The sequence below is a fragment of the Sprattus sprattus genome (genome assembly GCF_963457725.1).
Source record: "Sprattus sprattus genome assembly, chromosome: 1".
Classification (NCBI taxonomy): Eukaryota; Metazoa; Chordata; class Actinopteri; order Clupeiformes; family Clupeidae; genus Sprattus; species Sprattus sprattus.
The window spans coordinates 12,797,348-12,815,023 of record NC_137920.1 but is presented as its reverse complement, the minus strand read 5'-3'; the positions used below and the strand labels follow the sequence as shown (position 1 = coordinate 12,815,023).

At 40.9% G+C, this 17,676-nt stretch overlaps 1 protein-coding gene across 2 annotated transcripts in view; it reads left to right on the top strand.

The window, feature by feature from the left end:
* LOC308376947 (NACHT, LRR and PYD domains-containing protein 3-like) overlaps positions 1 to 14,094 on the top strand; it is a 41,149-nt gene extending 27,055 nt beyond the window's left edge. For both annotated transcript variants that reach the window (XM_080853454.1, XM_080853455.1), the window contains exons 6-11: positions 758 to 2,525; positions 3,781 to 3,951; positions 4,285 to 4,455; positions 7,035 to 7,208; positions 12,029 to 12,075; positions 12,593 to 14,094. In XM_080853454.1, the coding sequence (XP_080709580.1) occupies positions 758 to 2,525; positions 3,781 to 3,951; positions 4,285 to 4,455; positions 7,035 to 7,208; positions 12,029 to 12,075; positions 12,593 to 13,125 (2,864 nt within the window). In that variant the 3' untranslated portion in view covers positions 13,126 to 14,094. The remainder of the gene's footprint in view (positions 1 to 757; positions 2,526 to 3,780; positions 3,952 to 4,284; positions 4,456 to 7,034; positions 7,209 to 12,028; positions 12,076 to 12,592) is intronic.
* Positions 14,095 to 17,676: the final 3,582 nt, after the last annotated feature.

Here is a 17,676-nt window from a genome sequence, read left to right as displayed (position 1 = left end):
CTACTACTTCCTCGTTTTACAGTCACCCATTTATTGAGGGGTTTGAGTTGCGGTGTTAACACGGACGAGCAAGGAGGCAGAGTAGCGTCGGTTAATGTTAGATCTGCATGCTGAATTTCGCTAGGTTGGGTTAACGAAGTAATAAAGTCTATGTTGAGGAGACGCGACTCAAGTAGAGATATCCTCTCATCGAAGCTTGCCAGTAGCCTACACTTGGTGCAAGTATAAGTTGTTAGAGAGTCGCTAAACATATTACATGTTGGGCAGTGGACAGGGGTTGAATGAGACGCCATGGCCAGCTAGGCGTTAGCTGAGAGGGACAGGAAATAGGGGGGGGAGAGAGAGAATTCCCAGATTCGATGTAATGTGAAAGGTAGTGGTAGTGAGCGCAGTCGCTGGGATACTTAGCAGTACAAAGCAGATAAGCGTTCCGGGGCTAGACAGCATGACTCGGTAGCAAGCCTTGCAAGCAGGAAGTAGCGTCCGGAGCTTCTGAGAATAGGGTCCGTGGGGAAACACGGACCCTATCCCTGCTCTAGATTATCACACAGGGTTTTAGAGTGTAGCTCTACAGCAGATCATACAATTACCATTATAATGTGTAAGGAGCAACAGCAGTGAAAAGACAATGTATATTTGTGTGTGGAATGTCAATTATGATTTGGCTGAAGCAATCACAGATAAGAATCAATATTGTGATTCATCAAACACATGATACTAATAGGCTTCTTTGTTGATTTTCGTCCATGATAAACAGCTGATGAGGTCCTGAGGAGAGTTATAGAGAAGAATAAAGCCAGTCTGAAGAGGAGGTTCGAGAACATATCTGAAGGTATCATCAAACCAGGAGCTGAGACACTCCTCAATAAGATCTACACAGAGCTCTACATCACAGAGGGAGAGAGTGAAGGGGTGAATAAGGAACATGAGGTTTGGCAGGTAGAGTCAGCATCCAGAGCACAAACCACAGAAGACGTAGCAATCAACTGCAATGACATCTTCAAGCCCTTACCTGGACAGGAGAGAAACATCAGAACTGTGATGACCAAAGGTGTTGCTGGCATTGGAAAAACAGTGTCAGTGCAGAAGTTCATTCTTGATTGGATAGATGGGGTAGCCAATCAGAATGCAGACTTTATATTTCCCCTTCCTTTCCGTGAGCTGAATTTGGTCCGAGATGATCAGTATAGTCTTCACGAGCTCCTGCTTGCCTTCCATCCTGAACTGAAGGAACTGAGGAATGGGGAAGAATACAAAGACTGTCAGGTTGTGTTCATCTTTGATGGTTTGGATGAGAGTCGACTTCCTCTGAATTTCCAACAGAACATGATATCTGATTTAAAACAGCCATCATCAGTGGATGTTCTGATGACGAGCCTCATTCAGGGAAGTCTGCTTCCCTCTGCACACATCTGGATAACCTCACGACCAGCAGCAGCCAGTCAAATTCCTGCTCTGTGCATCGACCAGGTGACAGAAGTGCGAGGGTTCAATGACCCACAGAAGGAAGAGTACTTCAGGAAGAGAATCAGTGATGAGAATGAGGCCAGCAGAATCATCTCACACATTAAGGCATCTATGAGTCTCCATATCATGTGCCACATTCCAGTCTTCTGTTGGATTGCAGCCACTGTACTTCAGCAGATGCTGGATCAAAACAACAGCCAGGAAATCCCCAAAACACTGACTGAAATGTTCATACACTTTCTACTCATTCAGATCACCAGAAAGAATCAGAAGTATCAAAGCGGAAAACAGCCAAAGAAAGAGCAGCTTCTGGAATCACAAGAAGAAATTATACTGAAGCTGTCAAAACTGGCTTTCAAGAATCTAGAGGATGGCATTGTCATATTTTACGAAGAAGACCTGGAAGAGTGTGGCATTGATGTCAGTGAAGCTTCAGTATACTCTGGCATGTGCACTGAAATCTTCAAGGAAGAGTCTGTGTTTCACCAGAGCAAAGTGTACTGCTTCGTGCATCTGAGCATCCAGGAGTTTCTGGCAGCACTTCATATCTTTGTCTCCTACAGCAATCAGATGGAGACCATGGGGAAATTTTTCTGCCTGGAAGATTCGCTTAAGTTGGCAGTAACCAACGTTTTGGAAAGCAGGAATGGACACCTGGATCTTTTCCTTCGCTTCCTTATGGGTATCTGTCTGGAGAGAAATCAGAGACTTCTGCAAGGTCTACTCAACGACACACACAACAGCTCAGGGAGCATTACGATAATTTGTCAGTACATTAAGGACCTCAATAAAGAGGATCTCTCCCCTGAAAGATGCATCAGTCTTTTGCAGTGCTTATCTGAAGTGAATGATCATTCCATGCATGAAGACATTCAAGAGTACCTGAATTCACCAAAGGGCTTAAAACAGAAGTTGTCTCCTGCTCACTGTTCAGCACTGGCCCACATGCTTCTGATGTCTGAGGAGGTGCTGGATGAGTTTGACCTGAAGACATACAATACATCAGATGAGGGACGCAGGAGACTGGTCCCAGCCCTGAGGTGCTTCAGAAAGGCACAGTGAGTTTCACCATTTATAATTGCATGCTCTTAAATTCATTTTTTGTCACAAATAGGCTACAATTCACATCAGATAGGTTTGGATGTCTATTCCTCTTAGGTAAAGTGAGTTTGTACAATGAAATACATCTAGTGTTGTTCAAATAAAAGTATGAGCTTATTCACTGTTCCTCGCAAAATATTTAAGGCGAGACACGGCAGGTGAAATATCGATTTTTTCATGCCCTGGTCAAATTTGAGATTTTGGGCTAGTTTGCCTCTTTAACTTGTTATCTTTCATACTACCATAAAGAAAACGTCAAAATTACACATTTAAGTGTCTGTTTCACTGCATTTAGTTCAGCCGCGGCATCCATTTTCTCCTAACTTTACCAAGAATTCTCCCTTGAACCACGTTCAGCGTTTCGTCTTTTTACACGACATCTTTCATGTCTGGAATGACTTTAAACCTATGAGCCTCGGTCAGAAGGCTGTGTAATCCAAATATGGGCATTTCCTTTCTTTTCAGCAACCAATCCTGACTTTCTGAAGGGATTCATTGGCTGACGGCGCTTTTCTGCTAACGTGATTCGCTCAGTGCCCCACGTGTTGTCTTTAAATGCGGTTTTCTCAAAATGAGTGTTTTTTCATTTTTAGGTACACATTTCTCAGCCTATGTAGAACCTAGGTACACCACACTTCCCAGTTTCACACATAGCATTGTTATGAAGACATCTACAGATGGATTTATTTATAAATTGTTCCTGGCCAGATTTATGGGTCATTTTACCTGGAAATCATGGCGAAAATAGGGTTTTTAAGGCCACGGATAGTATATTTTGATTTCCCAGGTCATAAAAGCAGATATCCTAAAATCCATCTGAGTATTTTTTGTCATTTGATATATGAACAAAATAAAAAAAGAATTTTGGTCCTGGCTTTATCACAGTTTAAGATTCATGTACCTGAAATATATGCAAAAACGTGCATATTTAATGAGATCCAGCCTAATTAGCATAATTAACTATGCAAAATTCAAAAACTTGTAATACATTTTTTTCTTGTAATGATGTATGTAATCAACTGGTAAAGTTTCATGGTGATCCCTTGTATTTAATTTTTTTACCCTATTCACCTGCCATGTCTCGCCTTAATATGTTTGTGTTCACAAACGATATCTGCTTCTATCATGATATTTTTTTTTATGTTTTAAAGTTTGCAGTTTTATAAAAGGGTGTGTATTGTAAAATGTGTTTTTTGCCATGCTGTCTTGCAGACTTGATGGGTGTAAACTTAACACGATGTCCTGCGAAACAGTGAAGAGATCTCTGCAGTCTGCTATCTCCTTGACGCAGCTGGATCTGAGTTGCAATTCTGTGGGAGATGCCGGAGTTCAGATTATTTCTGCAGGACTAACTAGTCCCCACTCTAAACTGCAAACATTGAGGTTTGTAGACTTCGTTATATTGACATAATGTATTATTTGTAGCCTCAGATCATTGGGAGCGTTTCTGTGTAACATCAACAGTTGACCACATTGTGAAATGTGGGTAACGCTCAGAATGAAATATAAATGTTAAGATTTAGAAAGAGTGGATTTGACCCTCTATTCAACACTGTCTTTTATTATTGTAAGTATTATTATTTAAACTTTATGAAACACAAGAGCAGTTGTTTACGGTTTGTCCTATTATATGCCTATTGTCTGCTTTCCATTAATACCGTATGTTTTGTAAGTTGTAGAACACCATGGTCTAATTCATGATGTTTTGTTTTACAGACTTGGAGACTGTAAACTCAGTGGTGAATCCTGCGAGATTGTGGCCTGTGTTCTGCAGTCAGCAAACTCCCTAGCAGAGCTGGACATGAGTCACAATGAACTTGGAGATTCTGGAATCCGGCTTCTGTGTAAGGGACTGGTCAGTCCTTACTGTAAACTGCAGATATTAAGGTTGGGGTTAAAATTCATCTTAGTTTCAGGAAATTCTTGTTTTAGAATCTTCACAAATGAAGGCCCTTCTGAAGGACATTAGCATCATATCACATTATTAAGATAATTAAGAATCAAACCCCTTGCATTCTTTGGTACTCATCTGTTTAGACATTAAACCATGTCCTTTGTGATTTTAGTGTCTTGCAAGTGGTGCAGTGTGTTCTATTAGTTTGCCTTAATAATTTTTTTCAGTTATATTGACTTTTCCTCCAAACCCAATTTCTGACAATACCCTTATATACGTCCATTAACACTGCATGAAATGTGGGATTTACGACAATCTTCGACCCTGTGTATTGCCGTAGAAGCCCACATTGGTGTGAACCCCCCCCCCCCCCCCTTCGCCTTGGCCAGGCCTAGCTTTTGTTATGTTAATTGAATTGACCTGGATTGAAAACAACTCCCCCCCCCCCCCCCCCCCCCCCCAACAGGGGAGGCAACCATGGCCCAAGTTGCTTAACGACTGTTAACGACTCTTAATGACTGTTATCAGAGTAAGCCTGACTCTGTATAATTACATGCCAGAAACTAATCTCAAGAACATTTAGGTGAAATAATAATATATAAGTTAGGAACATTACACATAGCCTAAGTTAAAACGTTTAAACACATACCACCATAAACATGTGAGATAATTCGACAAGAGACATTGCAAGACAGCTTACTCACTGCTTCGTCAAATAAGAGATGTCAACTATACATATCTGGAAACCACTTACAGATTCCGATTAGCTAAATTTGCGTCTGGATGGAAAGGTGTTATCTTTCCCCATCCCACCCATGCTAAGCCATTTCTAGCATAACATGCGATCTACCGTGGAAAACAGAAGGCAGGCGATTTTTTTATCAGTTCTCACCACACAACGACGTCGCATCTTTGCTCCTTGAATGTCCAGTGGTGTAGTCCAGTGTATACGCAGGTACACGGAGTATAGGCTACCCACTTATTTTTCAGTCAGCATTGGGTATACCCACTTCTCAAAACAGGGTGTTTATCCTGTGCTGTATGAATACATAAAGAGTATACCCACTTCTCCAGGGAACACTACACCACTCTGAATGTCGAAATGTAATGGTATGGTGTTATTTAAACTTACTACGTGTAAAAAAGACTAGAAATTGAACGTTTATTATTCGAGTCTAAAGTTTCTAATGTTGCCTCGGGCGCCTTTACGGTGAACATAATTAAAACGTCACATAAGTCCACTAAACAATTCCCAATTTGCACGCTCCAGTAACAGAAGATAAATACCCCAGAGGAGGGAGGAATGATAAACCAGGTACTTGGTCGCACCGACTAGCCAGGTCCTCACCAGCAAAGGTGGCTAAGCGGTTAGAAACAGCACCATTAGGTATGCAGTACCACTGACCTGAAGAGCGCAGGTTCAAATCTCGCGAAGCTCGCGCAAAATCTACCTGAAAAGTCACAGGTTAGATATTTACGAGTGGCACACATGTCCCAAGTTGCGAAATGACTATCTCAATACCAGAGTAAGCCCGACTCTGTATAATTGCATGCCAAACGTGAATCTCAAGAACATTACAGAGAGGAAGCTCCGGAATATGAGTGGAACAGCCTATACATTGCAACCCGCAAACTCTGTAAATGAAAGGCAAAGTAAGAATCGTGATATCCCCAAAATCAAAACCCTAAAGACAGAACTCTGAAAACGGAAGGCAAATCAAGAAATGTGATAACCCCGGAGCAAAACAAAACAAAGCAAGACAGAATATTAATTAAATTATTATCGTGTACATTTTAATTTCGTTTTTATGGGGCAATAGCTGTAAATGGGAGGGGATACGTTTTGTCAGTTGAAAGCTGACCTATAGACAGAATCTCATTCCGTCTCATCACAAGACGTTTTAATTCAATTCCTTGTCGTTTTCAACCAATGGCTGCAGCAGGGTGTGTGTGGCTAGACTGCTGACAGTCAATATGCTAATAAGAGCCTTTCACACCTCTGTCAGCGGGAGGTGAGAATTAACACATCGCCCCCCTCTCCCCTCTTGGTCTGTATTCGGGAAATTCCGTGAATTTGCGGCAGACAAAAATTTCGGGGGAATGTCCGATATCAACCAGGAATGCATATCATTCGCGGCAGTATCACAGCGTTTACAGGCCCGATAATCTTGCTTTTCGTACTGTGTAATCTTTAATCTTCTTATTGAGCTCACCAGCAGAGCCCTGTAGGACTCTTGTAAAGTTGATTTTGCACGGGAGGAAGGAAACACATGGATTAATCCAGAAATTCATAAAAACAAACAAACAAACAAACAAAAAATCCTATTATGCATATTGGCTATCCTCATGTCATTTTAGTCCACACTAGACTGTCCCTTTAGCTGTTTTTAATCACACCCTCCCTGTATCTTTACTGTGCTTGACGATTTGACGATGACTGTCACTCTGGGGATAACTCTCTCTCTCTCACACACACTCTTTCTCTTGTTCTCTCTCTCTCTCTCTTTCTCTCTCTCTCTCTCTCTCTCTCTCTCTTACTCTTTCTCTCTCACTCTCTGTTTCTAATTCTTAGGCTGTCTGGTTCTCTCATCTCAGAGGAAGGCTGTGGATTTCTGGCTTCAGCTCTGACTTCAAACCCCTCCCACCTAAAAGAGCTGGATCTGAGCTACAACCATCCTGGGGAATCAGGACTGAAGCTGTTATCTGCAAGACTGGAGGATCCTGTCTGTAAACTGGAGACACTTAAGTATGTACAGCAAATCTGCACATGCAATACATCTGTAGCACAGAGAAACTGCACATACATGATACATGCAGTTTCATTATTACCCGTTTCATCTGAATAATCCAGATTTGCATCTGTGTTTCATAGTCTACTTTATTTTGAAGATTTAGAAAGTAACGGCATGCCATACACAACCTGATGGAGAAGCCTACATATAGAACGTGATGGGATTGGAGAGGAAAGCTTTTAGTTAAATGTTAGTATGATGGTCATATAAAACGGATGGGGAAATAAAGATGGATAGCCTGGTCAAGAGATATGCATGTACTGTGGATACTCTCTTTTACTACTCTATGGTACATTGTTTTGGTGTGCCGTAGAGGAAGGTCGCACTGACAATTGCTCATGCACCAGGCAGCTTTATGTTTATTACTGTTTTTATTGTTTGTCTGTCTGGATCCTATGGTGCCTGGGTGCCTGGGAATCCCCGGTGGGCCAATGGGGTTGGGGTGGTCCAAAATACCGGCCCAGTTCCATCACCAACCAGCCCTCCGTCTGACATCGCCAGCACTGACAATATTCTTAGCCTCACACAACACGTCTCATTTACTCTAACGACCAGTGGCGGTGTGTCAATACAGGGCCGTAAGCCCCTGTCAACAACCACTTAAATATGACCAAATATAATATATTGCTATTCGTTATCATTGAGAGAAGCCCCTCCTCCGTGGAGGGGCACCGGCCAAGTTGAAGTCGATGGGAGCCATAAAACTGGGCAGAAACATTGAGCAAGGACAGCTTCTCATTGGCAGATGACAGTTCGATCCTTGGGCGCAAAATTTCCACCCCCAACCAATGACAGCGTTTCTTATTTCAACACGCCTGGACTATTCGTCGAATCAGAGACCTTTATCATTCCCTCACATCCCATATGTTTCACATACAATACCAGTCAAAAGTTTGGACACACCTTTAATTTTATTGAAAAGTGTTTTCTTTGTTTGAATATTTTCTTCATTGGAGATTTATACTGAAGACATTTAAACTACAGAAGAACACATATGAAATGATGTACTAAGCAAAAAAAGTTTCATCTATAATGTAGAAAAAAATAAAAGCAAAAAAATGAGAAGTTGTGTCCAACTTTTGACTGGTACTGTATTTACGAGAGCTACATAGCTAGCAGAGACTTTGACTCTGTGAGTATGGCGACTGAAAAATCTGTAGTATCTCTTCGTGAAGCACCTTTCAATCGACGATCAGATGTCGATAAGAAGAGACTGAAAGATATGGGACCCGAACGTCCAGATTAAAAAAGAGCACTTCACCCAGAAATGTACGAAGCACAAATCTTTCCGCAGCCATCTTAACATCTTTCATGTGAATGTGTGGGCACCTGTTTTATTCTGTAAACCTTTGTAACCAAATGTTTCCCAACCATTCTGCTCTGAACCTCTTATGCTCAAAGTTACAGTTTGCTGATAGTTGTTATTGGATAGTGTTGAGCACTGTGTGTTCTTTAAATAAAGCTTTGTTATTTTGAATATTCTACTCAAAACCTCGGTTTTCTTCTCATTGTGGAGTAGTATTTAAACCGCGCCGCCCAACTGTGCCCCCCCCCCTCTCAAAAACATTTCACCAGCCGCCACTAGGGATGCACCGATAGCGATACCAGTATCGGGTTGATGCTTCGATGAAATACTCGTACTCGTACTCGTTTTGAATTACCGATACCAAAAACCGATACCCAGTGTTGCGTCTGAACGTGTGTGCTTTCTTGTCCTCTACTGTCTATGCCTGCCAGGTGTGAGAGCGCTGAAGTTGCATAGAGGCCGAGTTCGGTATTGCAGACTGATAGAGATTTTAGAAAAAATATAGCTGGCAACATATTGAAAAAAATAACTGACCTATTAAAAAATTTTGTAGCTGTGAACTAAGTTAAACATTTTGAATTATGAACTTTGAACTGAACTACTTCATTTTTAAAATTGTGAACATTGAACTGAACTGGTTCATGTAGAAAGTGAACTTTCCCAACAATGCCGATAACACTTCACACAGTATTTCACTACATCAAACTGGTCGTGCTATGCGGACACAAAATGTGATTTTTTTTGTCCTACCTGACCTACCACTCTCTGCCCTACTAGTAAATAGCTTATTTGCCATCTTGTTTTGTCGTTTGTTGCACTTGCTTGATGTTTGACTGTTAGGAAAGTTTGGCATAGTGTCAAAGTAGGTTTATGTCAACAGATTTCGCTAAATTTAGCCGTTAGCATCTCGTTAGCTATTAGCAATTCCGTTGTGCTGCCTTAACTGTGATTTCGGCTAATTTTAAGATAAATGATGACGACAGGACTAAGGCACAGTGTAAGATCTGCACTGCTATGGTGTCGAGGGGCGGAAAGGAAAGTACTTTGTTTGACACAAACTATTTGATTAAACATCTGAAGACGCAGATTAGTGTTAAGTCATGCCAGTGGCGCAAGAGACCAAAGCAACCAATCTTTACTGACGTCTAGTTAAACAAAAAAACATGCATGCACACAGACAGAAAGAGAGAGAGAGAAGGGGAGGAAGAGAGACAGTGCCAAATAGGTGATTGTTTGTGTACTTGAGCCGGAGACTATTTTGATCATTTTGTAACTGAACTGTGCTCATATGCTTATCCAGGAATAGTTCTGTTCACTTTTTGTCAAGCAGACTGTGTTGTTAACTATGCAGCAAATTGAATTGCCTTTATCTGGCTATATTTACATTTTGTCTAATGTGATGATACTTTTTGTTAAAACAGGAAAGCTCTGTTTATTTTTGGCTTGGGATAGCCTTATTTTAATGTTGTACTATAGGCTTTACATAATCTGCAGAGGATAAAATAAGATCTTTCAGGGAAACCACATCTAGGAAGTATCAGTATTAGTACTTGGTATCGGCAAGTACACAAATAAAAATACCCGTACTCGTATCAGTTGGTAAAAAAGTGGTATTGTGCATCCCTAGCCGCCACTGCTAATGACAATAATATATAAAATCACTGACTGACATTTATACTACTGCTCGCAATCGGTATTCACACTCGTGCCTATTTTTCGAAAATGTTCTGACGTGTTCTGAAACGTGTTCTTACGGACTTTGTGAAGACCAACATAAGAAAAGATCTCTGCCTGATTCATGAATGCCTGAAAATAGTTTCTTACAATAAATGAATGTTCTAAGCTATGCAGATTGAGGATGAGGATTCTTAAATTTAACGCATTTTCCTGCACCTGGATTTGCATACATACACACCCCGCCAACACTTGTGTCTTCTGGAGGAAGTTACATCAAAATATTTGAAAATCTCTGATTTATTTGGGAAACCACCGACTGGTGACATTGATAGGAAGGTAAGTTGTGGCGTTGACTTGGCCAATGTAAGCTTGCTTTTCACAGATGAGATAACGTTCCCAACAATCTAGCCTAGCTAACTTTAGGTAGATAAATGTCCAAATAATATTGAGATAAATTGAGACTGTTATGATCTGGTAAATTAAGCAAGCTGGCGCTGTTGTCATCATTGAGATGATTCACATTTACATTTAGTCATTTAGCAGACGCTGTTGTCCAAAAGCAACGTACAAGGGAGAGAACAGTCAAGCTAAGAACAATAAAAGCTGGGGTAACAATAAACACTGCTTTTTTTTTTCAAGAAATAGAAAACAACATAGAAAGACAAAGAAGTGCGGGACTGTCACTGCTTAAGTGCATCTAATTTAACATGTTAGCTGTAGTCACTATCCGTGTTGGTAGTTGTAAAGAGGGCAATCTTATAATTTCTTATAATTTAACCAGCTAGCTTGTTATGCTAAAATCACTGTGTGTTAAACACTAAACTAACATTATAAACAATGTTAATATGTTATCTAGATAATACAGTGAGGTAATAATAACACATGAGTATAATGATATTTTTTTTATTACGACCCTGAGTCAAGAAGTTTGGCATGTCTGCTAAAACACTGAAAAACGTTTATAGATGCACCATCTTCTCAGGCTGATTCACTGCCTGGTATGGTAGCTGCTCCACTGCCGACCGCAAGGCCCTGCAGAGGGTAGTGAGGATAGCGGAGCGTATCATCAGCGGCCATCTCCCTTACGTGCAAGGCATCTACAACACTAGATGCCTGGGAAAAGCAAGGAACATTGTTTAGGACCACACCCACCCAGGCTATCGTCACCTCACACTGCTGCCGCCTGGTAGACGTTACCAGAGCATCCGAGCACGGACTGCCGGACTTACAAAGAGTTTTTACCCACAGGTTGTAAGAACTCTGAATAAGCAACTGTGAACAGTGGACATCACCTTGTACTTTTTTCTCCCCCCCTCATTCATGCACTTGCTTCGTACATATATGCACATATTTTTTATTTAATTAAATTGTCCCCACCCTGTAAACTGCTGCTAGTCCTTCTTGTATTTCAAACTGTTGTTACTTGATATATGTTGTATGTTATAGTGTTATATGCTATCTTTGGTATATGTTATTTTGTTATCTGTATGCCGTTTACTGCGTAGATATTGGCTGCCAAGTCTTAAGAATTTTGCTGCGCTGAAGTAATTTGGTGGATGTGACAATAAACACTTTGACTTATTAGGCAATCTTTTAGTTAACTGTTAGTAGGATGGGCATTTACTTGTGCAAACCAATAGACCAAAAGAGATGGATGGCCTGGTCAATGTACTGTTCGGTGCATGTACTGTTAATACACTTAGAATTTCTCTCTCTCTCTCTCTCTCTCTCTCTCTCTCTCTTTCTGTGTGTGTGTGTGTGTGTGTGTGTGTGTGTGTGTGTGTTTCTTAGTACGGGACACTGTGCAGAAATCAGACTCACACCAGGCGCACAGAAATGTAAGTCCTCAGTTGTTTCTCCAAATGTTGTTAATGGAATGCCTTCAACCTGCACTTGGCAGAAGTAGTTATTTACTAAACTAAATAGAAATTTAAATAAAATGAAATGAGTTATGAAACTATGCTTGGCCCTAATGATCTGGATGGACAATACACTCTTTACACTTTTTATTTTAAGGAAATGTTGTTAGATGGTGAACAATTGTGACAGCATACTCGTACAACTGATATTATATAATAGCAGGGATAATTTCACTGTTGTTTTTTTTACATTGGATGCAATACAAAATGTTACCTTCCCACAAACGTAGTAACTGTAGACGTGATGACTAGGCAACAGTTATTACATTTGTTCTGAAATTAATACGTTTGTGGGATTATTATAATTAAAAAGTGCAGATTTGTATTACGTTAGTTGGAGTAACATATGTGCGTGTGTTTGTTAGTCAGAAGCAGTTGTCGATCCCCATATTCTGATGATGTTGTTCTCTCCTCTTTTCTCTCCTCTTCTCTTCAGATGCCTGTGAGCTCACACTGGACCCAAACACAGTACACAGACATCTCTCTCTCTCTGAGGGGAACAGAAAGGTGACACGTGTGAATGAGGAGCAGCCGTATCCTGACCACCCAGAGAGATTTGACTGGCCTCAGGTGTTGTGTAGAGAGGGTCTGTCAGGGCGCTGCTACTGGGAGGCTGAGTGGAGTGGGCGTGGGATTTCTATAGGAGTGGGGTATAAAAGCATCCAGAGGAAGGGAGAGAGTGATGAGAGTGTACTGGGATGTAATGACAAGTCCTGGAGACTGAACTGCTCTCCTCACAGTTACTCTGCCAGGTACAATAATGAACACACTGACATTCCAGCCCCATCCTCCCACTCCAGCAGAGTAGGAGTGTACCTGGACTGGCCGGCTGGCACTCTGTCCTTCTACAGCGTCTCCTCTGACACACTCACCCACCTGCACACGTTCAACTCCACATTCACTGAGCCCCTCTATCCTGGGTTTAGGGTTTATTCTGATACCTCAGTGTCCCTGTGCCAGATCACATGACCTCCCCATGCTGCAGAAAAACAGGAGTCACCAGGGACGTGCACATGAGGAGGCTAAGGTTGCTTGGGCAACTGCCCGTTTGCCCTCCTCGACTGAAGTTGCCCCATTGAAGGAAATATATATTTGCGATAAGGGGACGGGGGCGCGGCAGTGGCGGTTAGTGAGAGTTTAAAATTATATTGGCAAAATTTGCGATCGATCAGGAGACAGGGTGTGGCAGCGGCGGTTAGTGAGAATTTAAAATGATACTGGTAAAATTTGCGATCAGGGGACGGGGCCATGGCAGCGGCGGTGACAAAAATGTACGTGTTGGCCCTTTTTTCCAGGGCAGAGCAACTGCCCTTCAAAATTCCTGTGCACGCCCCTGGGAGTCACCCCCTCCTATTCATACACATGTGTGATGCTGTGATGTCATGGAAAAAGTGATATTTGTATTATGTTTATACACTGCTTTGATGATATTGAGCCAATGATGTTGCATTTTTGTATATGTTGTCCATTTCCCAAGTATTGTTGTATTTTGCTCTCCTTAAGGTTTAGTTAATTGCTGCATTTGGATGAAAATTATGCAATAGTCTGGGGTCTGTGTGTGTGTTAGGCAAAGTTATTGTGCATGGTGTGTGTGGGTGTATTTGTGTGTGCATTTTTGGCATACTTATTGTGTAATGTGTGCCTGTGTGATGCCGCATTTCATTTCTTCACCGCGTCCTAATGGCAGACACAACCGACTTTTTATTTACTTTTAACCAGCAACAGTAACTTCTACAATTGTGACATCACCATATAACTTTCTGAACTGGTTTAACTTGGCTGCCGTTTGTAGAAGCAGATGGGTGCAAACATATTGTGGCAAGATGGAAGCTTTGTCTTCTCCAGCATCCTCAGATGTGTGAGGCCTGTTTAGTGTTGTGCTTCCTGTATTTAGGGTCATCTGTCCCAAGCTGTTGTAGTGGCTGTGCATAAAGAACTGTTTCGTAAATATATTTCTGTGATTGATAATGATCAGTTTGTCCGTTTGTTTTTTTTGTCTTTGTTTTTGCACATGGACACTCTAAACGCCCTGGTGATGGGTGAATAAATTGCAAGTCACTGAATATTTGTCTCAATGCTGCCTTTTTGTGCCTAAAGACCCTCAACATTTAACATTTGACAGTGTTTGTGTGTGTGTGTGTGTGTGTGTGTGTTTGGCATTGTCTTTGGTATTGTGTAATGTGTGTGTGTGTGTGTGTGTGTGTGTGTGTGTGTGTGTGTGTGTGTGTGTGTGTGTGTGTGTGTGTTAGAGATGCACGGATGGGCTATTATTTCATCCGCAACCGCATCACAAAACGCATGATCCGTCCGCTATCCATCCGCACCAATTTTTTTGACCAATTTTCAAAACCGCACCCGCCCGCCATCCGCCTGTTGTTTTTAGATATAGGCGCTGCTGACGCGAGGCTAGAAAGTTCTTGCCTGTTCTTGAAAGGAGACTGATCCAATGCCGCAAAGATATTTAAAGGATAAAGTCCCTAGTATGGCTATGTTGTAGCCTATCCCCAGAATATCATCAGTGAAGTGACGTCTGTCTCCGATCGATGCACAGGGAGAAACTTTAAAATAGCCAAGCACATCGGCAAACCTGACCTTACAATAGGCTAGTAGGCCTACACTTTTTTTATCATTTTAATAAAACGCAATTTGGTATACCATTTTAATATGGTAATATATCCTTCTGTTTTTTTTTTTTTCAAAATGAAAGAGAGCCTATTAAGGAAACGCCAACACGAGTCTATTAATTCCGAAATTCGGCCGCATTGTAGGCTTTATACTGTAACAACCCCAACACTTGCCTGCTTGCCTTACAAATCAAAGTTTTCCGACTACTTTTCTTACCTTCTTTCTTAGCTGGTGATGTTACTGAGCTAGAAGTTTAACTTGTTCTGAACATCTCGCGCTGCCAATGCCCAATGACACTTCTGAGTCAAATCACTCCATCATCTCTTTGAAATTCCTTATTCCACGAGTGGTAGGCTACAATGACTGGCTGTTTTAAAATATAACTAATAGCCTAACGAAACAAAATAACCCAGGCAGTTTCATCTACGACACGTTAAGGCTTCTTCCAATACTGACAGCTGACTCATAGCTTGCAGGTTTGCGCTGCAAGGAGACGCAAAATGAGAGGGAACGTCACTTAATTTAAACTTTTTTAAAATCCTTTGCTTGCTTTGTATGCACGGAACTAGGCCAATTTACTGCCTGATGAAAATTGGATTATTTAAAAATGTGCTTGAATGTAGGTAATGACATTTAACAATGTGTAGATATTTTGAATTTCGTTGGGTAAACCGCCACCCGCCCGAATTTAATTAAAATATAATTTTTTGTCACGTCATCCGCCCGATCCGCGGTTTAACCGCGGAGTCCGCGGATGCAACTGCCAACCGCGCATCTCTAGTGTGTGTGAGTAGTTCTTATATTGGGGCTTACGTCAAAAGTGATTGATTATGGTAATAAAAGGGCTAATATTTGTGTCATTTCTGATGTATGTACGCTTTGTTGTGTGGTGGGTATCTTGTAGGCTGTCATGCCCTGATGTATGTCGGCTGTTGTGTGACAGGTCATAAATATAACCCAAGACTTTGACCCTCTTCAGAGTCAGTGATGTTGTGTGAATGAGTTAGAATTAGTGTACTATTTGGTTGTTAATTGTTTTTTATGTCAAGTTCTGATGCATGAATATCCTGTGCTGACGGTTAATAAATTAAAGACATCTCTCTACCCTCTCCCCAATGGGGCAGATGTGATTCCCAGAGACAGGGGGCTTGGGTGAGAACCGTTGGGGGTCTAGGGTGAGCGTGCCTGGCCTGAGCCTGCTGGAGCGTGAAGTCGTAAAGGGGCAGTTAAACACACACACACACACCCACACAGATGCACACTGTATACTAATAGTTATGTTATAAACAATAAAACAGGGATATTGTGTAATATGTGACTGTATATTGTAGTTTAATCCAAAAACAGAGTGATGCATTGAAGACACACACACACACACACACACACACACACACACACACACACACACAATCACACACATACAATCACACACACACACACACACACACACACACACACACACACACACACACACACACACACACACACACACACACACACACACACACACACACAGTAAGAGATGAGTAAGGTGTTAAATCCACAGCGGCCACTGGAATAACTTCGATAGAACAACAAATTAAACAAAAAAGTCATCCCAGTACTTGATGGTAGAAAATGGAAATGACATTTTGAAAAAAGGTAAACAAAATTCTGAACAAAATGCCTTAAATTCTCAGTTCAGAAAATGACTTGTGAAGTTGAGAAAACAAATTCAATACAATATTGAAATACCTGAAGAACAACATATCATGTTGCGTAGATGACGGGTACAATCTAATGCTGAAACCTAGCACAGCTAAATTAAGAGAAGCAATCTTGAAATTATTAAATTTAATCCTGTCTTCAGGCCCCTTTCCAGAAGAATGGAAAGGTGAACCACGTCACACCAATTCATAAAAAAGGTTACAAAGTTAAACCTGGCATCTATAGAGGCATCAAACAAGGCCGCAATATAGGGAAATATTTTTGTGGCATCCTGAACAACAGAATAACACAATTTATCCAGAACGATAAGATCATAAATTCATCCAAGATAAGCTTTTTTTTTTTTTTTTTTTTTTTTTTTTTTTGCTAAATAACAGACCAACTGATGATATAAACACAGCACACTTAAAGAGGAACATGTACAAAACGTTAAAAAGGTAAAATATTTGGTTGTTTCATAGACTTTAGCAAAACTTTTCACTCAGTATGGCATGATGGACTTATATTGATATTAATTCATAGTGGAATTGGGACTAAAGGTATGACATCATTAAAGACTGGTATAAAACACTATAAATTCTGTGTAAAAATTAACAACAGAATAACTGTAATTTTGACCAGACAAAAGGAGTTCAACAAGGCTGTTGAGTAAGTCCAACCTTACTCAACATAAAGATCAATGATTTGGCTATAGAGATTGAAAGATCTGGTGCCCCAGGTCTTAAACTTCTAAATGACGAAATTGAAGACCTGCTTTTTGCTGACAATCTCCTCCTACCCTCCCCTAGTGTAGAGGCGCTTCAGGAAAGTCTGAATATTCTTAACCAATACAGTCTAACAAGGGCCCCTTCCAATTAACCGGGATAAGTCCAAAACCATGATATTCCAGAAAAGACACACCATAGTTAATAGTGTTTATAGGATCACAACTGGCAAACACAAACAGGTAAACAGGTAAAAAGATATTGTTATTTAGGATTAATGATTTCATCCACAGGACATTTTGATGGTGCAATAAGATATTTTTCTGAAAACAACATAAGAACAACACACTATATGCTAAGGAAATCATCTTTAAAATTGTCCATCCTATAAAACACTGCTTACAAATTTTAGATTCACTACTGAAACCAATAATATGGTATGGGAGTGAAGTTTGAGCAGAGGGGGTTAACAACCCAGAGAGAG